General features: G+C 37.2%; 1 protein-coding gene across 1 annotated transcript in view; it reads right to left on the minus strand.

Moving 5' to 3' along the window:
* DPP10 (dipeptidyl peptidase like 10) overlaps window positions 1–26,124 on the minus strand; it is a gene marked incomplete at its 5' end in the record, with an annotated part of 252,705 nt that overhangs the window by 55,417 nt on the left and 171,164 nt on the right. The window contains 2 exons of the mRNA XM_083864842.1: window positions 11,769–11,850; window positions 11,944–11,996. Coding sequence (XP_083720968.1) covers window positions 11,769–11,850; window positions 11,944–11,996 — 135 coding nt within the window. The remainder of the gene's footprint in view (window positions 1–11,768; window positions 11,851–11,943; window positions 11,997–26,124) is intronic.

Here is a 26,124-nt window from a genome sequence, read left to right on the forward strand (position 1 = left end):
AAGTAAGTGTCACATCAAATGAAATGATTAATTTTAGAATGATTTTAAAGTAATTTTTATCCTAAAATGTGGTCTCAATTCCTACTGTTGCTTTCACCATAACTACAGAAAAATGAAGATAGCCATGCACTTCCTTTGACTTGTAAGTAATATTGGCCCTAACTTTGGATTGCAGGAAGAAACTAAAATCAAAGCCCTGCATCCACATCGGGACAATTTGGTTGCCAGTTTTCAACAGCTGCTGTTAAGGTAGCAAGTTTGGTTTTCATTGAAGTATTTAAAGTATTTGTTTCTACCTCTGGTTCACAGATCTGAAAAATTATAGAAACAGCTCTACTTCAGAAATTTACAATTAGTTTTCACCAATTTCAAAAATACTGCAAATCACCCATAGAATCTATCAATGCAATAGCTTTCACATGAATACCTGGCTTGGTATTTTCTCTACCACCATTCAGCATCCTCCAAAGTTCTGACAAACAATTTTTTTCTGAGAGGCACTGATTATGCTATTTTTAGTCACAGTGTAATATGTGTTCTCTTCCTTCTGTCCAAACTCAGCGAATATTTTCTTGTCATCTCTGATTTCACTTACTATACCCCTGGGACTCACAGACTTAAACTGAGATTGTCAGACCATTATTATACCCACTGATACAGAAGATGAGCATCCCTTCCTGCTCTTTTTCCTTGCCAAAATCTTATTTACTTGAAGCAGATTCCTGCTAAAAACAAGGTGTAGTTAAGATTATGTGTTCTGTGTGCCAATGCAACAACAGCGTAACTCCCATTTTCTTTTGTTTTCTTTTTCCCTTTCACAGTAAAGATAAATGCTCCTTTGGGGAAGAAAACATCATCCAGAAGGACTGATTGAACAGGAACAGAAGTTTGCTATTCCAAGCTAGAAGCTCCATGATGGCAATCCAAACCTCCTGGCTGTATCAAAGCTCCTCTGTGGCCAAGAGCCACAGGGCACATGGTGGAAAGAGCCTCAAAAATCCTTCAAGACTCTATTTGGGAGCAGGAAAGAGGTGGTTTTTCCTGTGCTCTGAGCTGACCTGTGGGTATGATGTCATTTGGCTCATTTTTACCTACAGAGTATGTATCTAGAGACTCATAACTCTGCTGGCACAGGGGTCATTCAAACTGCCCATGGTCAGGACAACAGGTACCCCACCAGCCTTTCTGTGACAATGCTCTGGAGTATTTCCAAATTAGGAGCTGGTTTACTGCTCCACACAGGTGAACTGAACACACGTTGTGTACAAAATCCTGTTGACAAACCACATTTCTGGGAGATACTTGGCACTTTGTCAGAAAAGGAGCAAAATCAAGGGTTGGTGTCTGCCATTCTCACCCACAGTAATCAGCTGTGGAAGAAGCTCCACGGTCATGAAGAGGACACTCACTCATTGAGAGCCAAGTGAAATGCAAGGTGCCAAACCACCATCCCAAACACTCATAATGTTTCAGTCCCATTTCACTGGTGGGACTGATTATCCTTCTAATGTCTTTCTTGCAGGTCCCACAGCCATCTCTAAACCCAAAGAGAATTACTATATTTCAGATAATATACAGAAAAGTGGCTTATAGAGCTTTTATAGGTGTGAATTTTAGAAGGTTAGAATAATATTCATTAGTGACTTAGCGAGTTAAAATTACACAGACTTCTTCCAAAAGCCTTTTTTTTTTTCTCACATCTTACAAATTTTCTATACTGATCACATATGTTACAGGATAACAATTTCAAAGAAAAGTTTTATGGGCTTGTATAGCAAAGCAGCTTTATTTCCTGTTCCTTTCCCCTACATTATATCTGTATCTATTTAGATGGTGAGCTCTAACAGACAGGATTGCAGGCTACAATGTCTGATCTAGTTTGCAATACAGCTGCTTGTCTCTGATCTCTGCTCTGCAGGTGTTTTTTGGTTGTGTTTTTCCTTTTGCAGGTAAATCTGTACTGGTACAAAATTTTCAGAACCGTTCAACTCTGACTTGCTCCAGCTCTTGCACCACAGAGCACTAAATTCTGCAGGTACTGGGCACCACAGGCACCAGGAGCTGCCTAAGCAATGCCTGGCAGTGGACAAAAATCTGCAAAACACGATCCATGTTCAAAAAATCATCAGACACATTGCAAACGAGGTGGAAACCAAGTAATAGATAATAAAATTATTATCATTGTAAGCAGTAAGAACTATATTTGCTCTTAAAGGTACCAATTTTCTAAAGGGTGTGATTGACCTGCACAACAATCCTTTCAGAGGAATCTTTAAATATTTAGATTATGTTGTAATCAAGGGAGAGGGGAAGTAGCTGTTGATCAGTAGGAGACATGGAGACCTCAAAGCACAGACATCCCAATGTCATACACGACCTTTTTCTGGTGTCAGTTACAATATGTTAATTTTATTTTTGCAGTAATCAAGCTGCCAGACATAGCAGGAAGAACAGAACACTGAAGCACCACTTTTCTTCTGTCGAGATTAATGCCACTGCATCACAGTAATGTGTTAGCACAATCGTTTCTGAACAACCACAAACAATCTACAAGGCTATTATATTTAATTGCTATTAAGATAGTTTATAAATCTACTGTAAACAATAGCGAGGATGCACTCATAATGCAGCTATAAGATTAGTTACTAATGTCATGACATAAACCAGGCCATGAACTCAGAATATCAGCAACTCCATGGTAACTCTGATGTTTATGTCCTTGATTTCCAATAAATGCGGGGAAGCGTTGCCCTCTTTTGTTTCAACACACATTAATTATGTTGCCTTTCCAATGATATTGGATCATGATGCTCACTAAATTCACACCCTGCCTCATCCCATGGCAGCTTACCCAGGAGAGCAAACACAGTGTAATATGCTATATAAATAAAATCACATATAATATCTGAACTACGACCTATGCAGAGAGCTGCTTCATAAATCTGCTGCACAGATCACAGCAAGACTGCCTTTCCCCCAAGCTGATGGTCTGGATCTGCTCCCTCCTCTCACATGGAGCTCCCTCAAGAGCTCTGCTGGCTGCAGCACCATGCAAAATGTCTCTGAGGATTGGGCTGCTCAGCCCTTCCATCTTTCTCTAAGTGATGTGAAGAACACACTTACACAAAAACAGTGCATGCTCAGGAATTCACACTCCTCCTTCCTCACACTTACTGATTGCTTCTGACTAATGAGCCAGCATGGAGCTTATAACAAAATCATAATCTGTCTTTACCATAAAATCTTTTAAAATGATCTCTGGTTATTTCAGGCTCATCTTACACTGATATCAAGCATTCAATTATGCCCAGACAGATCAATCCATAGCAAGCTAAACCGAAAAATTTTCAACCTAGTTACTCCAGAAGAAAAAAAAAAAAAAAAGCAAGGTTGGGGGACATAAAAATACCTAAGGAAATTGTAAGGGCTTTGTATCAGAGGAGGAATCTTCCGTTTTCTTTGACAAAATATAAGGAAGTAGCATTATAACTGCACGAACAAAAGTAAAAATATACAGAACTGAAAATTCTGAACTGTAAAGTCATACTTATACTTTCTACTATTTTCAGGGAGGTGGGCAATCCCTGAGAACTTTGTATGAAATACAATAGACCAGGGTGCCTCTGAGCATCTCCTACATGAGAAACTCAAGCAAAGCTGAACACAGAGGTTTGGGTTTCAGCTGCTATTGCTGACCCACCCATCTTGCTGTATTAGACATGCCTTCATCTCCCCACATAGGGTTCAAGCTCCTTTTGTCTTTATGATGGGCCAAAATTTTACTGAATGACATCCACCTGTACAGACTCCACACAGCACATCCAATGCAAGAAACACAGTTTGTCTTAAAATATCTCATTAGGAATGAGACAAGGAGGAATTAGGAAATTTTGAGTAGCTCTTAGAACAGCACAATCGTTTTGGACAGTTCAGTGTTTGGGAAGCAACACTTGAAAATCACTATTTGCTTTCCTTCCACACAAAACTTTTCCCTTCTGTTTCTGCAAACACACTGTCACCTGCCATAAATGGGGAAGGAAATCAATGCATTGTTTTCTCAGGTATCAACAGTACACCTGACCTTTTAATCCTTATTCTCCAGGCCTTGGAGCTGCCAGTGGAAATACATTCCCCACAGCTACACATCCACAAGCAGTTCTTTGCTTTTCACTGTCTGGTTCAGGCTAAGTCAACATGAAAGCCTAAGTCACTTTAACACAGAGCAGCAAAAGTTTGATCAGCTCTGATCTTGCAGCACAAACACAGTGGGGAAGTCATAACCCCTCTGTAGGGAGAAAGAAACATTCAAGGGCATTTATGGGTTGGTGATGATGGAATTTAATGTCTCTTTTTCAAGAGGGACTTGGCTGAAATAGAAATAGCCAGGGGAACTGAACATACCCAAAGTTGTTCAACCTTGCACAGTCACTATCACTTCCCCTGAGAGAAACCTGTCTACATTTCTGATGGGTGTTACATGCTGAATGAGAAAATAGATTTTAACATACAGCAAACAGAACCTGTAAGTGGAAGAGGTGGAGGAACCTGCCACAGAGCAAGAGTTCAGTGGAGTTTATTGCTGCTTCAACCTGTCCCTAGCAGAACTCTGTAGGCACTGGTACCATCACAGAAACTCCAAAGTCTTTTACAAGTCTTCTGCCAAACACTTTACAAAATGTAAATAAAAGTTGCATTTACAATTGATTAGAACAACCTCTGGCATAGAACCTGAACAAGAAAGGCATTAAAAATCTTCAAACTCTACTATTTCAAGATTTTGGTGCCTTCCTCTTTGGAATCTTCCTTTTCCAAGGTGTTAAGGAGCATAGAATATAGCTGCTTTATTGGGTTTTGCTTTTTACTCTTTTTTTTCTGTTTACCAGATAAACTGTTGTTTACATTACCAGAAGATGGATATGACAAATTTTCCATCCCATCCTGTGGTGCACCTTTTTTTAATCACTAAATATGAAGTGACTACACAATTATATGGTCGAGGGACACAGTTAAGCATGCAGTGGTTCTGGGCAGGATTTTGGAGTTGTATAGAAATACAGTCCATAATAAAACCCAATCTTTTCCAACTCCAGTTTAGCTAAGGATTCCATCAGATTTCAACCTCTGCTTCACGGTTTTTATGGGTGGCTATTTCCAAAGAATTTTAGAAATGTAATTTTCATGCTTCTGCACTACAGAAAGACACACATTTTTCACACAAGAAGCACAGCAGCCCTATTTTATGAGCCATTGGACCTGTAGTTAATATTAACTAACAGACAGAAGTGTGAATATTCAGATATGCTTTGTTACACACAGACATGTTGAACAATATGATGAGAAATATTGCTGTTTTCATTGCTCCCTGCAGGCTGCTGCATGGAAAAGTCCTTATGACTGTTGCTACCAAACATGTGTTATATACATATATATATATGTAAATAAAATATATACACATACATATATACACATATATACATAAATATATATATACATACCTATATATATACATACATATACACACCCAAAATTAACCATGTGAAGAAATAATTTGAGTTTTAGCACAGTGGTACATCAAATTTCCAGTATATTTGCTACTGGATAAAAAAAATGCATTACTTGTGTGCAGGGCTTCCATACTGACTCAAATATTAGCTGCATGCTAGATCAGTGATAACAGAACAAGAACCTGGGAGAGGAGACATCTTTTATCTCCCCTCTCGATTTATTCACTGTAAAGCTGCTGGGCCTTTTACTGTTCCACATGAAAAACAGTAGTGAAGTAATGCTCCTATAAAACATATGATTTTCTCATTATTTCTTCACTTCTTTCAGATACAGCCAAGTGGCTATTCCCACAAGGGGCCAGCAATATCTAATCCTTAATACCCATAATTTTAAACTGCCTTTGATATTAGAACACACTCGTTGTATTTCACCAAGCAAATTGATGAAGAAACTTCTTTGCTCAACTTAGCCTTGCTGCATTTATAATGTTCCATTTATAATGTTGTACCGGTCTCTGGAGCTCACAGTTTTTTTATTGAATATATCCAGCCTTCATAAGTAAAACTGTATTTTTTCCTGTTCTGCCAAACTGGCTGTGTTTTCTGGCTGCATTCTCCATTCTTCTTTTCTGAGACGGGAAAAAGCTTTCAGATGGAGTATCGCTTTTAGAACTAGAGAACATACAATAAATGCTCCTCCAATCCATACTTAAGTGGAGTGAGCACCCAGAAATTCATAATGGAAAATGTTGACTAATTCAGTAGAACACCTTCAGAGCAGCTCATACTATTCTTTTTTTTTTTTTTGAAGAAGAGTTTGAATCAAATAATTTAAATTAAAAGGTTAAAATATTCAGATTTTACAATGATAGTTTGACAAATCCAAGAGAAAAATATGATGTGTAGCAGCAGCTTAGGAGGATGACAGTTTAACTAAGTCTTTTAGGTAACTCCAATTCTTTTGTGGACTCATCTGGGTGAACAATGCTCAACCACAGTCCCCTTCCTTCAGAGAAACATCTTCAGCAGGACAAAGGATCTCCAAATGTGCTTTGAACTACAGAAGTTTGGTAATTGAACCCCTCATGCATTTCAAATGAGGTATCATACCTGAGGTTAATGTCACATTGAAATGTTCTTGTTTATTTCTAGTTTTCAGAATAAATTCAAGCAGACATTTTCCTCTGAGTTTCACTGCCATTTGCCTCATTAGCATAGTCATTAAAAGGAAAGATGAAATAAAGCTTTGACATTTCCATATGTAATTTTAAGTTACTCATAAAAAATACAGTAAGTCAAAAGAGCAGAAGGCTTTGCAGATTAAAAAAAAAAAAAAAGCAGAAGAAATATATTTATTTAGGACTTACTTCATTAGCATTAATTAAGCTTTTTACTTCATTTGCATATGCAAGTGTTCTTGCCAGGAGGGGGTGCCAAGTACCCACAGCACTAATTATGCAAAAAGAAAACACATGGCAAATATTTTACAGAAAGATAAATTACCGTGTTTTATAGCAGTTGCACATTACCTTGATAGACCAAACAGTAAATGGAGCTTCCAGCAAGTAATGGCTGTTAAAGCATGTGTTGAGCAAGGTAACTGCATGAGAACAATCCTGCTAATTCCTCATTTACTGAAATTAGTCCATTGCTTGTCTGAGTACATGGAAAATAATACAACATCAAAGAACTTCGCTGCTGCACTATTTGTCTTATCTAAAACAGTCTTTGAAAGCCATTGGGAAAAAAAAAAGGCTAAAATTTTGACAAAAGGCAATGTCATGTTAATTCAGTCTCAGAGTTATTTGCATTTTTGTGGGGCAATAGGTACTGATGGGGGAGTGAAGAGAAACTGAAGCCCCAAACATGACAAAAAGACAAAGATAAGATGACTGATCACAGAGCAAAAGGGCAGAGCGTTCCTGAAATGATACATTTATTAACAGGAATTAAAATAGATTTTGTTCTGGTTTGTTTCTGGGTTTCTGTTTGTATGCTGGTTTTTAGGTAGTTTCAATACAAGGTGAGATCCCTTTTTAATGGATCTTTTTATTTATATAAAAGCTTCAGCTTCTAAGATCTATTTATTTGCGAGTAACCTTTTTTGTTGTTTTTTTTTTTTGTAAGATGAGGGCAACTTACAGATTTCTAATATTTAAAGTACTTTCTAAAAATGGATGAGAACATCCTGAATCCACAATTCAGCTACAGTCAAATTGTTCTTAGTGCATACAGCCTAATAGGTAATTGGACTCAATGATGACCTAAATTTACACAAAGCAATGTAAAAGCTGGTCTTCAGTCCTACCATTTGATAGTGTTATATTTTGTTGGTAGCATCAATTTTTGACAAAGCTTCTAAAAAATAACTTTCTTTAGTATTATGGATAGTTCTACTATTTTCTTGATTTCTGTTTGGTTAAAATATGCATTAATTTTTATGCATAGACATTCATCTGTAAGTCAATAGATCATTATACTGATCCAACTCAAATATGTAACTCAAACTCCCCTCAGAATCACTTAATATATCAAAAGAAAAACGAGCACACTGCAAGAAATAACACAGAACATCTACTATAAATACAAAGGCAAAGTGACTTGCATGGATGTATGTTCATAGACTAAAGTGAAATAAGGTATTTTATACAACATAAACAACATGTACTACCACCAAGGCAGAAAAAAAATAAATTATTTATTATATTTTATACCACCAGGTACAGGATATCTCTTTCTCAGACACAAGCAGTGAGGTCTTTAATTAGTAAACTGGAGGCAGAAAAATGTTGATGAAACAAATTAGATTTCCAGTTGGGTTTTTCTTTCCTGGAATTACTTAATGCTGCACTGATGGATTCTATGGAGGTGAGGTAAAGAGATAATCAACTAATGACTTGCACAATTTTAAACATGAGTAATGTTTGGCAAATACATAAACAGCTCCCTAACATACTGTGACACAGAAATGGTATTTTAGATCTGGCACAGTTCTAACACAGTTAAAAGGCAGCATTTTAAAGAGTGTGACCTTGAAAACAATTCTCATTTTAAGAGCTGTGTGACCTTAAGATACATTAATTCATTAGATAAAAGTTTCTTCTCCCCAATGGCAAACATTTTCAATTTCACCACCAAAATGTCATGACTCCAGCAGCAGATGTTTCTCTGAGCTTTCCTCTTAATCACTACAAAACCCTCTACTCTAGGTAAATAGCAAGGAACTGAAATAACTTGCAACCACTGTGGTAGCTTGAAAACAGTGGCACTGTGGCTCAGTCACCTGGCATCTCTCACAAAACTGACTCTGTCCTTCACTCACCACACAGGGTATGCTGGCCCATTAGACAGCCCCAGAAATTATTGCCAACAGTGATCTTAGACTGATGGATGCTTTCCACAAGGATGTAAAATATTGCATATACTTGATTTCACTGCAGCCATATTCTGTCTGTGCAATAAGCAGGTCATAGCTTTATATGTATTTTCCTTCCTGTTTTGTTGTTGTTTTTTTTTTTTTCCTTCATACTCTTATATTATCTGTTTGAACATCTTGCCAATTCCTTCTCATTGGAAGACGTTAAGATAACTATGCAGGCTGCACTGTTACTTAGAACGGTGGACTGGAAACATCCTATTTTACACTATAGCCTAACTATCAAAAATAGTTGATCCAAGTCCATGTCTTATCCCCCTATAATCTGGATTTAATCCAGGACATTCCAAATAGTTTTAGTGTTAATTTGAGATCTTTGGCTCAGTCAGACTTACCTGTGCCTCGTGTTTCATATTTTGCGCTAATTTTGCTGACCAGTCCTGGCTGTAGGATTGCTATTCATTTCCGTAGCACAGATGAAGGGGGATGTTCCCCCTCACTTCAGATAACTACATACACTCTATCTCTGTGATGGCACACAGCATGTGTCATGGGTCCTCCTACATCAAATTTTTGTATATAAAATTAATTTCTTCAATTGTTCTCCACTTGTTCTTCAGTTGTAAAGAACAGCTCTTGGAGATTACTCAGGTTCATACACTATGATTATTTTATTTAGAGTAAGTATTCCATTGCTTGTTTTACTCATGAATTATCACTATTTCCTTATTCCATGGAAAGACATGTAATTTTGTTTAGGAAGGTAAACCACTTTGTTTGCACCCAGGTACATTTAATTGAGAGCTACTGATGGATTTTCTTCATTGGATCTCTCCCTTTATACCTTCCTCTGTGCCCTGTTTCACTGCTGGTTGTTCCCTGTAGCGTTTTACTCAAACCCACTAATGCAGTGTTTGTTCCAACGACAAATTTTTTAATAGAACCATTGTGGCAATGAGTCCTCAGCCACACATCTTTCCTCTGCCTAACCTGTTCTGCTGGAATGACCTCTCTGTCCTGCTTCTGCTCGAGGCAGATGTTCCTTTGGACAGCAGCAACAACCATTACTCACAACAGTCTTTATTCATTCATGCTCCTTCTACATTTTTTTGGCTTGCTGCTGAAGTGGGAGGGTAAGGCAGCAACGCACTTCTGTCACTTTGGAAACCTCCTTTTGCAGCACAAACAGCTTCAAGAGGACATCCCTCTAATTGGCAATTCCTAAAGTCACCTTCAGTGGACTGTTCCTGCAGGTGTACATCTCTATGGCAACACTCGGTGCCATTCAGAGTGCACAGAAGATTTTGTGTTCAAAGTTATCATTTCCTGGCTCTGCAGACCATATGGCAGCATAAAACGCACAATGGAGCAGATATTTTTAAAGCATGACATTAACTTTACTGGGGACATTAACAAAGATGAGTAATGTTATCCTCGCTCAAGTATGAATTATGCCAATGTTTGCAAATTCGGATGATTAAAGTTGTACCTAAAATGATCATCTGGTTTTTTTTCAGTTCTGAGATGTAATAGGAGTCCACCTGTGCCTGTATCTGAAAGTATCCACTGATATTTCCAGAATGACATTTTAAACAAAACACATTAAGATAGCATAATTCTGATTTATTTTTCTGAAGTTTATGATTGGTAAATCTGACCCTGCTCTTATGAGATATCTCAGGAAAAGAAAAAGCTATTTTCTCAGTGATCACTGCACTTAATTTTAGTTCTACTTTAGATTACTGATGCTCTGATCAGCCCAGACAAATGTCTAGATCTTCTGTCCAGCACAGACAGATCTTACAAACTGCAATTTAATTAAAATATTTCTCACATCCATTCAATTTTGCAAATGCTTCTCCTTTCTACTACAACCTACGTGGTTTGCCACATTCCATAATGCTGCCTGGTAAGTTATGGATTTATTATCACTAATCCTGTTGCTATGCTCTCACTATTAATAAATTAATGAGGCTAATTATTAAAACATACCAAGCATGTTCCAATTACTTTTTCTCACCTGCCTCCACTTCTTTAATGCAAGACATTCCAACCAGAAGCATTTTTTAGTTTCCAATCATCTTGATGAATGATATAAAGCAACAGGGTATATTCTCTAGACACTCAACTTACAGCCTCTCTACATGAACAAGCTGGATGTGCAAGGAGGCCCCGGGATCATGCCTGAGGCATTAATGAGCTTATTAGAACACTGTAACAAGGATTATCTGAATTTCTTATGCAGAACTGAAGATTTAATCAGTCTCTTGCCTTCAACTACGAACACAGGTCAGCTTAAAATAATTGCTGTTCTAAAACGACAATTTTTTTTTCTCATATTGGCATTGGTATGATGACCAAGGATGATTAATGTTCATTAAAAATGGTAAAACTTCTGGAAAAAAAATTATACATGAAACATGGCATCTTGTTTTACTATTATGAATTCAATGCAGCACAGCTGACCTTGGCAGTAATTTTCATACTGAAATGAAAACATCACTTTTCATGAGTCCATCACATCACATTTGGATGCTAAGCTTTTGCTCATAGTTTTCATTGATATTGCACTTAAAAGAAAACTGCTTTTCACCTTTAACTTTTCTTCCCACACAGCAGTAGCCATAAAGATGGTTATCCTGAAAATCACTTGAGTACCTATTTAGATGATTCTTTCAACAACTGAACCATTTGCTGATTTGGGGGTCAGCCTGGAAAAACGTATTTTTAATAAAAAAATAAACAAATAAATAGAGCTCTCGTAAAAGCTGTAACAGGAGCATACTAGCACAGTGCAGAAATACATAACACAATTTATCTTAAGGCCTTCACTTTTGTTATTACCTCAGTCTGTCTGGAGTCCATACATTTTTAATTACTGTGCTTACCAGTTGCTGTCCGTGAACACCCCAGGCTGCATACTGTAATACTGAATCCTCTACTTCTGGAGGGTTTAACTCCCAAACTTCCCTTGAAAAAAGGGAAACATTTTTACTTGAACACACTGGCATCAGATCATGGACAGAGACAATGACATAGTACAGAAAAAACAATGTGACTTACCTCGTGTGTATGTTATAAATCACATATGAAGCTGTATAAGAAGAATGAAAAACCTGTTAAAAAAAGAATAATAATAATTACAAGACAAAATACAGGATTAAATACAGACTACCATGGGGGCAGTCACCACCTTTGAACCCCTGTAAACACCAACACTTTTATTACTGGAGAATGTTTTACTGAATCAATTCTAACCACTAGACCTGAATCAGATTTTGAAAGCTGTAGGGAGGACACACATTATTTTAACCAGTATCACCTGTGATTTTAACAAGACACTGTAACAGTGCAACAACTGCATAGAAAATGTCCTAATTTGAAACACCTGCATTCCTGTTAAAAACAAACAAACAAACAAAACAAACAAAAAACAAACAAACAAAAAAAACCAAACAAAAAAAAACACCAAAAAAACCCAAAAAACCCCCCACCAAACAAACATACTAACCAAAAAAAACCTAAAAAAACACCACCAAAAACCCCATATAAAAATCCTCCCCCCCCCAAGAAAAAAACAAACAAACAACCAAACAACCCAAAACCCCACTGAGAATATACCTTAGGAAAAAAAAACCCCACCACACTTTTTTTTAATTCATCAAGCTGTGTCAAAATGATTGCCCAGGTATCACAGTTATTCTCCTTGAAATGCAGACCAAAACATGCTCATATGGTGTTTTTCTGACCACCTGCTATGAACAGCCTGAAGGACCTCCCAGGTGTGGCTCACAGAACAGAAAAGCTCTGTACTTCATGGGGCTCTGTTTGCTGTGGCTTTCATTAAATAAGTTTTGGTCTGGTTTTGGCTGACTTCCTTTGTTTTTCAGAAAAACTCTGTTGAAGGTTTTTTTGTCATTCTGGGTCAAACAAAGAACTATTATTTTTCAGTAAAGTATTATTATTTCAGTAAAGTATTAATGTTCAGTAAACCTTTCTCATTCAAGAGCAAGTTACCAATGACTTCTGGATTCAAAACCTGTAGGATTGTCTGAACAGAACAGAAGAGCACTCACAGTGTGTGATGTGATGGACCACCACACCAAAGGGCTCAAATCAAAGCAAACTATTACACATTTCCTCTAGTCAAACATTAATCTATACACAGATAGTGAATAACAGATACTTTGCGCTCTTCCAGGCTTGACTGATTGGTTTCTACCTTACCTCATTTTTTGCCTCTACTTCTTGTATTATCCATAGTATTAGTTTTAATATGATTTGAAATTACTTCATGGTCTTGGAATACCAAATATATTTGCCACTAATTATTACTGAACTAAGCAAAAATCTTCTTTTTAAGGTAAACTTCTGTCAGAAAAAAACATTAGATTCCATCCACTAGACTTACTGCAGCTTCAGTCTACAGTTAGAGAATCTCTGCTTGGCAGGTGAAAGATTTATTTCTGGACAGGCTAATCCCAGTTGGATGGGGACACTTACAGCTGTAAATCCAAAACCTTGACATGGATACATGTGTTGGGAACTCTTCAGGTTGTATTTTCTGCTCTGGGAACTTTTCAGTGTCCTCTTCAAACAGAAGAGGCAAAGGGGGATCCTACATGGACAGAGCCACTGGAATTTGTCACTGTGGCACACGAGAGGGTTTCAGAGGTTGTTATTTTGTCTGGAGGCCATTCAATAACAGAGATATCTGAAACATCCTTCCACTGACTCCCTTTTCATTATTAGTTCCCTGCCAACACATGCTAAGAATTTATCATGCCCTAAATCTTTGCTGGCTGATGCAGGAAGAATCCCACAAAGGTCTCTAAGATTAGCAGCTCTACTCTGTGCAACAGCTGATATACCTTCTATAAAATTTCCCTTTGAGACAAAAATTATTTCCATTTTCCTAGTCTGTTGTGTTCAATGTCAGAACTGCTGCTTCAGTAACAATCATACATGTATTAAATATGCCCCAAACTTTTTTATATTTTATATTACTGCTTAAGATAAACTGTTGTGTCATGCAAAGTACCAGCCTCTTAAGAGAAGTGTGGCTGAAACAGAGACAAATGGTTAAATCATGGTGGTTTCTGCACAAGGTGTGCACTACCAGAGGTTACCCAGCAGCTTTTAAAGGCCAGTTACAAAGAAGAGAAATGAGTCACTTGCCCTTGTGGGAAAAGGGAAAATTGTATCACAGATAATGTATGGAGGGCTGATAAATACTTTGAATAGAAATATTTAAAAAGTAAATTATTAGACAGAATATATTTCAACAAGAAATGCTAAACTAATAAGTCATTCTGACAGCCTAAACAGAAAATATACTGTAACAACAAGAACAACACTTCATATATCATGTGGAAACTCTGCTCCTGCCTTGTGTAACATTTCTGTCTAAACATTTATGCAGAAACATTAATATCTGTTGAAAAAAGTTGAAAGAGTGCCACTTCTAGTGGAGACCAACACTGCAGTGAAGTCACTTTCAGACACGACGCTGACATTTTTCTCAATTCACTCATATTAGTTTTAGCTCTTCACAGGAGCACCATGTACAAATTACAAGTACGAAACTTCCTTACTCATCTTGCTTGCAACAGCCACACGCTGAAACACAATCACTATCAAAATGAAATCAATAAAAAAGGATGTAGAAAATCTTTCTTTTTCTAGCTTGTATAGAAAGTGCTTAGGAAGCTCTTGTTTTGTACAAAGGCTTGATGTGTTTGGCTTGCTCTTGCACAGAGCTGTATCAGTGGCTGGGACAGCTCTTTCCTGACATCATCACACAACAGCTGGCAGCACAGGGAGGAGTACCAGCAACCCTCAAAACACCTGGATCAAACCTCCCACACTGCCACCAGTTGTGTCCTCTGCAGAAGAGGCTTGGGGAATGCAAGCCCTGCAGCTAAGCAGAAAAAAAAAGGTAATTTATGTAGCATGGACCCCTCTCACAGTGTATTTACAGCCAAGGCTGGATACTACGTGCGACCGTCAAACCCAAAGTGCAACCATTCCCATTCCAAAATGTTTTCAGACATTTCTTGTACTCTATGCCTCTTGAGGTCATATCGAAAGACTGGAAGACTAATATTTCAACATGGCTGTTGAATTGCTCCAATTCAGCAAAGTGAGAGATGTGAAACTGAGGAAAAGGGTTTGCTTGTAGAAAAATACTCATCCTCTACGTACAGAGAGAATCAGTTAATGATTATGGACACACAAAACATCTCTAAGAAGAAAAGCAATGTAAGTGAGCCTTTTGAAATAATAAATGCATTACAGCAATTTCAGCAGGAAAACAAAAAGAGGAAAATGGCCTGGTATAATCTATTAAAATAATTATACATGTTAAGGTTGGGCACTGTGAGGAGCCTTAACTTCAGAAGTGGCATGTATGATTGCTAGGGTTCAGGCCCTTCTGGCAAGTAAATAACTTGTCTGCTTCTATTATGATAAACTGGAAAATGTTCCCTGCAATGTTAAGAACTGTGAAAATGGCTTTTTAGATCAGACAGACAGTATACCTCCCCCTCAGTACAATTTATTTAATTTTTCTTTTGCCACAGAATGCAGTCGGTAACAACCATTGCATATTAAATATTTCTTCTGAATTCATTCTTTTATCAGTTTATAAAGTGATGACAAGCTTTCATCTGCTGCTGCTCAACACTGAAAAAGTTAGCTGCATTTGTGTATGAAAAAGATGAAATTACAGAACTCCATTACAAAGGGCCTAAAAGAAAAAGGTGACAAAAGTATTTCAAGACAAATTGCTCCAGTCAAAATGTATTGAAATAACAATCTATTACTCAGCTAACAGCCAACAATAAAAAACACACTTATCAATCATGATCTGAACTTTTAGATGACACATTTAGATGAAGGTGTGATTCTTTCAACAGCTGAGTTCTGGAGTTTCATGTGTCCTTTATTCTCTGCCTTTCAAGGAATTATTTATTCTTTCTGCGGTTTCTAAAAATGAAATAATTCCATGGAACTCAGTGCATAGCCCAACAAGATGCAAGAAAACAGAGCTTTATACACTCTGCCAAACACACTCCACTAATTCTGCAATACATTCCAGAAAATATCCAGTTCACTGTCCCTGGGTAATTTGGAAAACATTTCTCAGCAGAATAGTGTTTTTGGTAAAAAGCTGCCAAGAAAACCTCAGTAGCAGTATTTTTATGGTGTGATGAGAGCTCTCAGCTCCAGGGAAATGGAAGAGAGCTGATGACATTAGAACCTCACAGCACTATAATCCCAAAATGCTTGGGCATGCCAAACACCTTGATGCATCCTTTATCCATTTCCTGTATTATAAACCAATTACATTCTTTCATGTGTTATTTATTTAGAGCAATAACGATGCCTTCTTGCTGGCACAGCTTTTTGCAAGGCAGTGGAGTGACTGTCCTGTATTTTTTGTTTTCACCCAAACATACAGCTGCAATCTGAGCCCATTTCTGCAGTTCTCAGTGCTGCTATACTCTGTAAATTCCAGTAAGATATCTCACAGGGCATAAAAGCACTCATCTGAGCAAGAACTATAAAAGGTGAGGGTATACAAAATACATGGAAAATTTCAGCACCTGCAGTAATACTTTCAGTAATTCCAAAGCTTAACAGCCAAATGGTGCCCATGTCTTGCACACAACACAGATATCCATCTATTTGTATTGTACACAGCAAATAGAACATACTATTTAACAGCCATGCCCTTCCCATTAGTTGAAAAAAAAAGCAGCAGAGACACATTAAATAAATGAAATGGCAGTGTTTACCATCATTCCCATCCTATTTATCTCAAAACACACAACCTGATTTGGAAACCTTTGTCAGGTAAGGTTCAAAACCATGCAGATCTCTGATTCACCAGTGGGGTATCAGATATTTTATGGGTTAATTTTGACTTCTGATCCCTTGAAAAACAAAGAGACTACTTTTAAGAGACTACTAATCTGAATGAAAAATGACTACACTCTTGTTCTATGAGTTAAAGAATTTAATCAGATTTGGACACAAAGTAATCAACCTGAGCTGGGTAAAGTTTTAACTCCTGCAATATATGGATGCCTTCCAAAGAATATTTATTACTCATAAAAAGAGAAAGATCAAAAAACTGCTTTTATTGCTCCACAGGCACAAGTCAATTATTAGGCAGTTCAAAGCTATGACAGAACCCGACATGGAAAAGGTTTTCTGTGCTTGAAAGCTTTTCTATTTTTTCCAGCTCCATCAGTTGCCCTAATAAAAGATATTACCTCTTCCCACAAATCTTGTCTCGTTTATCTCTTCAGGCCACCACATCTATAACAACAACGTTAGAGAGAAACAAATATTTTTAAGCCCAGCTAAAAAAAAAAAAAAAAAAGGACTACCTAAAATTAAAAGTGGTGTTTCCTAATTAATAACCTGCATTAGAGTGCATATCACAAAACACACATGAACCCAGAAATCAGGGGGCAGGACACAGTGAAGCAGGGAAGTAAACAGGAATATATCCTGCCAAGGACACTCACTTCTCCACTCATCCGTGGCCCTTCTCACTTTTGAAGATCTTTCCTAATACATCAGTAAAATGGTCTGGCACGTTCCCAAGCTGCCTCAGTGGGTGGGTGCCAGCCACAGGAGCTACTGGCTGCCGTGCACAGTGTGAAAAACAGCAACATGAGTAGGATTCTGCCTTTATCCTCTTTTCTACACTTGAATTAAGCATTTGAAGAATTACTGCAAAATCTACTTATGCTGAAAACTGAACCGAAAAGCCTTTGCTGTGGTAAAGTGATTAGAAGGCCAAGCAAAATGTAACCCATCATTCATCTGCCACTCATGCAAAAAAGTACCCGCACAAAAATGAGAAACAGAATCTCATTCAAAAATCCCAATCTCTAAGAAACCTCCACTAAAGGCTCAAAAACACAATTTAGAAAAAGAAATGTAAACGGATATTGCTTCCTATTTTGCCTTTAGGATTTAAGCACCTTGGAAGAAAATTGGAATATCCAGAACATGCCATGAGCTACAAGTAATGAGCAAGGACCAAATGCAGAGTGGGGAGAATATGAGGGGATATAATGAGGCACAGGAAGGTTATGGAGATCTTTTGAAGGGATTACTGATATAAATACCGTGTGCTTGTGGCTAGAAAATAAAACTGTGTTATATATTCTCAGTAAGTTAACATATATTCAAGTTCATTCCCCATATAAAAACCACATCCGATACAAATTATACTAAATTATACAAAGTCTATGTATGTTATTTATATAAGTTTGGCAAATAATTATTAAAACTATTTTTCCTGTAGTTAGTGATATTTTACTATCAATTTTGCTCAGAGAATGCTGTTGTAATTCAGATTTCCAGCAATGAAAATGAGAAAAGGCTTTCAGAAGGCCTTTGATGTCATGTACAAACTCCTTATTCTGGTACACGTTTGGAGAACACCAGGTTAATTGTAGCCAAATTCCCTCCATTGTGGGAAGTCTGCTGAAAGCAAATGAGTTACAGTAGGAGGGGGCAGTCTCTGCTTTTTGCCATCAGGATTCCAAGCAGCAACTTCTTGCTCTCCAAAAAACCAGATTAACATTCACACAACCAGCTCCTATTCCTCATTTCCTTTTTATGAGCTTTAAGACACGTGACCTTGCTGGGACTGCAGTGCAAAGAGAATGGAATCGGTATCTAATGTGCTGATCACAAAACAATAAAAAAGATATATTCCTTTCTTATCTTTGTATTGCAAGATGTTCAACACCCCGTTAGTGAAACCTGTGAGGGAGTTAATAAGATTAAATTAGGAGCAGCATGACTACTGCCAAAGGCAAAGCACAGCTGCTGGATGAAACTTCCATCCGTTTCGCAATTTATGTGCTAAATAAATTAATAATGTTAATGGGGTCAATAACATTACGGCAAAATCCAAATTTCTCTAAAATTCTGTTATCATTCACCTCAAATGCTCCCCCTTTGCCTTTCCAGTCTGACTCCATGTGTTGTCCAGCATAAGAACTGCTGCTAAGTGGGGTTGAACAGCTGAATATGGCATGGCCATGGCTGGGTTTCATGTAATTGGCTCCTTGGGCGTGTAAGAAATGAAGAGAGAGCTCTGCAGCATTGAATTCTGAGCCACAGAGGGACATGAAACCACTGGATAACACCTATGCTACTACTGAAGAGTTTGAAAATCCACACTCTACACTATAAATGACAGCCTCTGTATATTCATGAAAATAATACTGATCAAAGACTGGAATTCTGCTGATTTCATGCCATGGCAACAAACACAGTGAGACCTCAGACTATGCATTGATAGCAAAGCTCAGCTTCCTTTGGGACACACACCAAAAATGTGTACACCATGCTCCTTTTGCTCTTGGAGCTGTAGTATCTAACTGGTATTTTCCTGGTGTTCAATTCAGTAAGTCAAGGCACATCAGTTAATGACTGATTATATCTGGGATAGAGAGAGCAACGGGGACTTCTCATTTCAAGTACTATGAGACAACACATTCTTCAACTAGTTTCAGAGCAAATTATTAGAAACAAGCAACTGAAGAGTCTCTAATACTGAGATGATGAATTGCCACCCATCTGTAAATCCTATCATTTCTACCCAATTCTGGAAGGAAAAAAAAAAAAAAAAAAAAAAAAAAAAAAAAAAAAAAAATTGCCACTCTTGATGTCTAAATCTTTATATGTTCTACAATTTTGGCCCTTTTGATGAAATATCTGGTTTCTGAAAACTCTGTATATAATTGCAGACTTAATTTAAGATAGAGTTTGATTCATTTGAGCACTGAAGTTATATGACAAGGTTATAACTTTGGAAAGCATCATATTTATTTCTTTCAATCAGCATTGATTATTTCTCATGATTGATAAGAACCACTGCATATCATTGGTAGTAATTTATGGTTAACATTAATACTTTGGGGTATGAAATATTGCCAGCCATAACAACTATATGCTGCCAAACCAAAATAAATATAAAGGCAAGACATTTTGAGACACGTAATTTATCTTTAAGAAAAAAGGCTGTCAAGGAAGCCTAAACAAAAAAGCACCTCTAGAAAATCTCTTAGAGCCTCGACTGTTCACATAGAATTTTTCAATAAGATTAATTATCTCAAGAAAAAGACATCCACTGCAGAATGTAAATTAAATCACAATCAATTAAACTCAGTTCATACAACCAAGAGTAATGTGATACAAACTACAGTTCAGAATAAATGCAGAAACTTCTTTTCCTTCTGTTACATCAACAGCTGATAGACCATCATTTGGATATGCAACTCAATCAGTTTTGAATATATAATAACTGCAAATGAGTGAATTATTCAAGAAAGAATGTTCTGCATTGCCACTTCTGAAAGCCTCACATATCACTGTCATTTGAAATTCTATTAGTTACACTATCACGTAAAATATGTTTCTTGAGTCTTGTATGAGATGACTTATGACAAAAATTTATATGTTTGTTTTTGTTTTTTTTCTTGTTTATTCACCTGCAGCATTAAAAAACAGGAATGACTGGACAGAAATCATTGTTACATGACAGTGAAACTGGTGAATCTCGAGCCTCAAGCATAGTACATGCTTTTTTTTTTTTTTTTCAAGAGTACACAGGTATGAGCACTTCCTTTTCAAGCATATGCTCACACCATATTCAGTGTGATCAAAATTTGGACTTTATGAGTATTTTAGGGATTTATAGAAACTTCTCTTTTCCTGAATTGATTTGCAGGCAGCTTTAGAGTGTGCATATGTATTTTGATCTGGACAAGCACAAGGGGAAACAAAAGATATAAATTCTGACACCACAACCAGAACTTCATCTCCATGGAAATACAAGACTGGTGAGGGTGCTTGCCTCTGGCCAATGCAGCTGAGAATCCAAATTTGTGTTAGAAAAATATGCATTTAAGCACTTTAATATGCCTGACACTTTAGACAGCCTGATCTCTTTACAAGGTCCTTCAGATTACCCATATCCTACATAAAAGGCATCATCTACAGGGAATTTGGACTGAGTGTCTCCACACATGCTGAAAATTGTTAACTGAAAACAAAGTATGTTTTAAAACACTCTTTCTTAAAGGCAAAGATGCATCAAGTCTTCTCAGAATGTTCTGAGATGGTTTAATTGCTCTTTGAGGTACTGTGGAAGAGAGAATCTAGTCAAGACTTGGTTTTATTTTCAGTTTTTCCACGGTGAGTCACAAACTGTATTTATTCAAGCTGACTGCTAAAGAGAAAATTGCCAAATGCAGAAAAAAACACCAAATTGTTTTGAAGAGGCACACTTGTACATGTTGTCATATTTACAAAAATATGCATAAACTGATTCATGTGAAATACGATTTTAAAAAAAGTTTAAAAAACAATCACGAAAATATTTTCTAAATCAACATTCCATATAAATGAAACATCCAGGTTCTGAGCACAAAAACTAAACAGAACTGAAGGTTCCCTGAAACAAGGAGAATACAAAAGGAAATCAAAGCATGTGATGAGTCAATTTTGAAGTAAAGACTATAGTCTCAATATCTCTTTTTCCTTCCCCAGACAATGTGAGTCACTCAGGCAGCAGTTAGGAAGCAGACACCGGATGCTCATCTGCTGTTTGCTTACAAATTGCACGAGGAGATGAAAAGACCCTGTGGAGCTGGAGAAAGGAGAAGCAATGAGATAAATGGCCTGTGGGCTTGAAGAAATGGAAAGGGAAAATGGAAAAGAAAACTGGGCTGAGGGAAGCAGATGGCTAAAGCAGCAAGCATGCAAGATGAAAGAAGGAAGAGAAAAAGACAGGGCTAAAAATACCAGGGTGGGAAAAAGGAGACGTAATAAAAAGAAAGAACAAATCCAGAACAAAACAGAGGTGAGATCCTTAAAGGGGTGGAAATGAAGAGGATCAGATGAAAGGAGAACTGGCAGCAGGGAGGGAAAGCAGTAAGCAGACCTGCAGTGTGTGGGCATGGGCTGGAACACACAGGCTCAGGGAACTGATGAATGAATTCAGGCAAAACTACAGCCTTTCTCTTCTAGACGATTGAAGACATGAATGAAAAATTGTCTTCTAAGCCATTTGACAGTTCAGTACCTGTACATGAGCTACCTGCCTTTCACTGCCTTGATTACCATCACCATTAATTGCTTAGTGTGGATATGACACACGGATCAGCAGGAAGGCAGTGGGTGTTTCTCCTGATAAGTCATTCTCTCTCCTGGTCTCCCACTGTGACATCAAGACGCCTTTAATAGTAACTCTGGGTGTTGGAGAGTCCAGGGAATCTTTGTATGTTGCTGGTAGGGTTTTTAATAGCAAGAAATTCCTTATTTAGCCTTCTGTAGAGTTTTCATGACAAAATGACTGTTTGTTTCTCTTTGAGTATTTATCCACCTGTAGGTTGAGCTATGAACAGCTTTCACAACTACTTTTGAAGTCCATGTGTTTAAAGTGCTCTTGTACTGCAATCAAACCTGTATTATTCCAGGCAACCAACATGGCCAGGACTCCATCCCTCCAAGACATTCTCCAGTTTAAACCCTGTTTAAACTCTCCAAATAATTTGAACACCACAATTTAGATTTCTCCCCCTCTTACATAGTTCTGCACTGCAGTGTGAACTCCAGTGTCTTCACGTTTTAAATACAGCATGAAAAGAAAATCTTTTCCATAGGAGTAAGTTCAGCAAGTAGCACTACAGCTAAATTTCATCTTTAAACTTTCCTTTTTGGTCATGCCCTATTCATCTCCCACATCTCCATGATTTCTTTGGTGCTGCTGGCCCTGCTAACAGGCTTACACTGTTCCCCCTCTGTTCCACTACCCTGTTACAAAACTGAGCAAAATATCACCTCCAGGTGCAGTTCCCAACAATGGAGCTCACAGCCAGTCATCCTCTCCAGCACTTCCCATTAGCAAGCCATGATGCTGCTTGCAGCCAACTAGGTCTACCTTCACTAATTTTCTCATATTGTGCCATGTTTCTGTGCTGGTCTCAGTTGTGGCCGTTTTCTGACATTACAGTCCCTTTGATGGTGGTATCATGAAGTAGACTCCTGTAGCAAGTAAAAGACCTCTTCATGATGAAGTGATTAAAAGGTCATGATAAGAGAGCTATTCATTTAGTACAAGGGAGTACTTCACGGTGATCTCAAAGAAGCTGTAACAAAGTGATGAATACCTCACACCAAACTCGTCTCTCCAGGAAACATCTAATCTGGTGCTATATTTGCAGACAATAAATAGAATTATAAAGGCTAAATTTGTGCAGGTGGTTGACTGCCTTCACTGGAACATTAATTTATTGCCTAAGACCCCAGGCTAAGCCTTTCATGCTCAAATACCCAAAAAGACTTGTCCTCACTTAAAAAGAACACAAAAATTGGATAATAAAGGGGCACATCTTAATATTTCTCTAAAAAGTGGACTCAACCATTTGATCTGTTAGGTCTGTCACACTATCAGTGCTCCTCATAGCCTGAGATGGAAGCTTGGTTTAAAGAGTGATGTGCAACAAAGACAGCTTAAAACATTTCTCTGGGACAGTTACATAAAGGTCTTTGCCACCTACTTCAAGGTATTTCAACTCTATGTCTGTATTTTAAAAGGTCTTTCTTTCATTCTATCTGTGCCAAAGCAACTGCTAACTCTCATTTACAGAAATTCACTTATCCAACACTCCTTTCAGCACTGTTGAGAAATGCCAACACCAGCAGATTTTTCTGCTTTCCCAAGTGTCCTGTTGGCCCGGTCAGAGGCAGTCAGACAACTTTTTTTTGTGATCAAGGAGCCAAGAATTGGGCCACTGCCCCTTCTGTGAGAAAGATGGGACGGTTTCCTCATGCCTAATGCAGATGGGAGATACCCCTGCCATGCAGTGGGCCATGAGAAAAGGACTGTGAGACAGGACAGTTAAAATATTTTAAAAATGCATGGCCTGTTTTCATCTTTGGGCATTTGCTCTGGGATAAAGTTTTCAGCCATTGGTTTAATGTTTTACTTCTTAGAAGTCAAACAGTGCCAACCATCCCCATGGATATCCACTGGCATGGTGGATTCAATTATGCTGTTCAATGGTGTTTCAAGTGAGTGAAAGCTCTTCCTCAGCATTTTTGAAGAGATGACCTGGGTCAGGCTGACCCTTTCCCTTCAGGCTAAGTAATTTCTTATAAATAGAAAGGCACAGGCTTCCCATGAAGGTACTCATTTAATGAGAAGCAGCAATTCCAGATTCCAGTGATGAAGGAGCTGACTTGATACTTCACTGCATTATTTCTGTTTTGTAGGGGGAAGTGACTCATAAAGAGTCTATGTTCATCCTTCTAATTTGTGAACTCTTCTTACAAAGCATTTGTTCTATTTTAAAAATAATTAACTACTACTTTTTTTCTTGAGGCTGAATATTTCCCAGAGAACTATTTTGTGCTCTGATTGTACATAACAGATTGTCATAGAACATACCAACCACTTGTTGAATTGCATCAGATATTAGTTCTTATTTAAGAATGGCAAAACTGCTCCAACTTCACAACATCAAGTTAAGGACTCGGCTGGATTTGCTCTTTTAACACCCTATGTTGGCTACAAGTCAATTTTCAAAACCTCCTGACAGAGCACTTGCACATTTTCTCAGCTTCTATTGTGACCCCAAAAAGATCTATGGGAAAGCTCTTTGTGATTTCAGAGAAATAATAATTTAAAAAAGGTTAGATAAACAAACCAGATCTTTCTATGATTTATTACTCAGAACATTCATTTTGCAATGTTTTTTCTGGCCAGCAGGCTTAATTTCCAATATATTTATAATTGTACCTACTGAGTTGAACATTACTATGAATGTGATCTTCAGAAAAATATTTTTATTTTTGAGAAAGTCTGCCCTAGTGAATAAAACTATTTTTTTTTAAAAAAGTGCTGCCTATGAACTTCGTGAAGGGAAAATACCCTTGACAGAAGGAATCATCTATTAGGAAAATCTAGGTATTGATAAGAACAGATTACTGCCTAATCCTATTGACCATTCCCACCTTTGATGTGGATATATCTGAAAAGAAGTGCCTAGGAAAACACAGCAATGATGAAAAGCTTTTTATTGATCTCTGTAAACTTTGTTTAGCTCATTAATGCGTGATTTGTATCCAGAAACAATGAAGAAGTCAATTTAAATATGCACCACTATTAATTTGACATATATGCTCACAATATGTCATATATATATATATATATATATTTAAGCAAAGATAAAACTGCAGATTTTCAGTTATTTGCACTATGAAACCCTACAGAGTTCTTTGTTTACGGAGATGAACTAAGTAGTCAACAGCCCACAAGTTTAGGCTATAAATTGAACAGATTATTCTAGGCTCTCTTGCAGGGACAACAATAACACCAAGGTTGTCTTGTGGCCATATTTGACATAATTTTAGTGCTTTCTCTGCAAAAATATATGTGGGGAATAGAATCCTAAGCTTTCTAAAGAAGGATGCATTTAGGTGTCAGATGATGTCAGTGAGATACCGAAAAGTCAATGAGATGCACAGCTCCAGCAGGATTCTTAAGAACCATCCCTGGTGCTGCAACTTTAGGCATTCCAATACCTCCATAAATGTGACACATAAAACCACAGAAATTGTTATCATTGCCCTTTCCATGAGCACTAAAGCCATTCTAATCAAAACAATGAAATTCAAGAGATTTTACATCAAATACCTGATATAAAGTGTTAATATTCCTCTCACATACTCAAGTGGAGCAAATTCCATAATATAACATTTATTTGATATTTAATTCATCTTCTTTGCAATTCAGTGTGCAGAATTAAATTACTAAACCTAAAATGATTATGTACATAATGAGTAAAAACAGATCAATTCTTTTTTTAAATTTAAGTAAGTGGGAGTTATAAAATTGTTTAAGCACCTTTAATATGAGAAACTGCCTGGTCAAATTCACATTTGTGTTCTTTTAAAAATAATATTGACTTGAATCAAATTGAGCTGCTTAAATTTTTAACTAAGAAGTGGCTATTTGATTGTAATCCACTGGCCAGATTCTTAGTTGCTGTAATGATTTCTAACCTCTGTTCACTACTGCACTATGTCCATTTTGGACATCTAAACCTCCTTTTAAAATATTTTTGTCTTTTGAGTTTTTTTTTTTTTTTTTTTTTTTTTTTTTTTGTTTGTTTGTTTGTTTTTTACATTTTTTACGTTTGTTAT

The sequence above is a fragment of the Zosterops lateralis genome (assembly GCF_965231275.1).
Source record: "Zosterops lateralis genome assembly, chromosome: 7".
NCBI lineage: Eukaryota > Metazoa > Chordata > Aves > Passeriformes > Zosteropidae > Zosterops > Zosterops lateralis.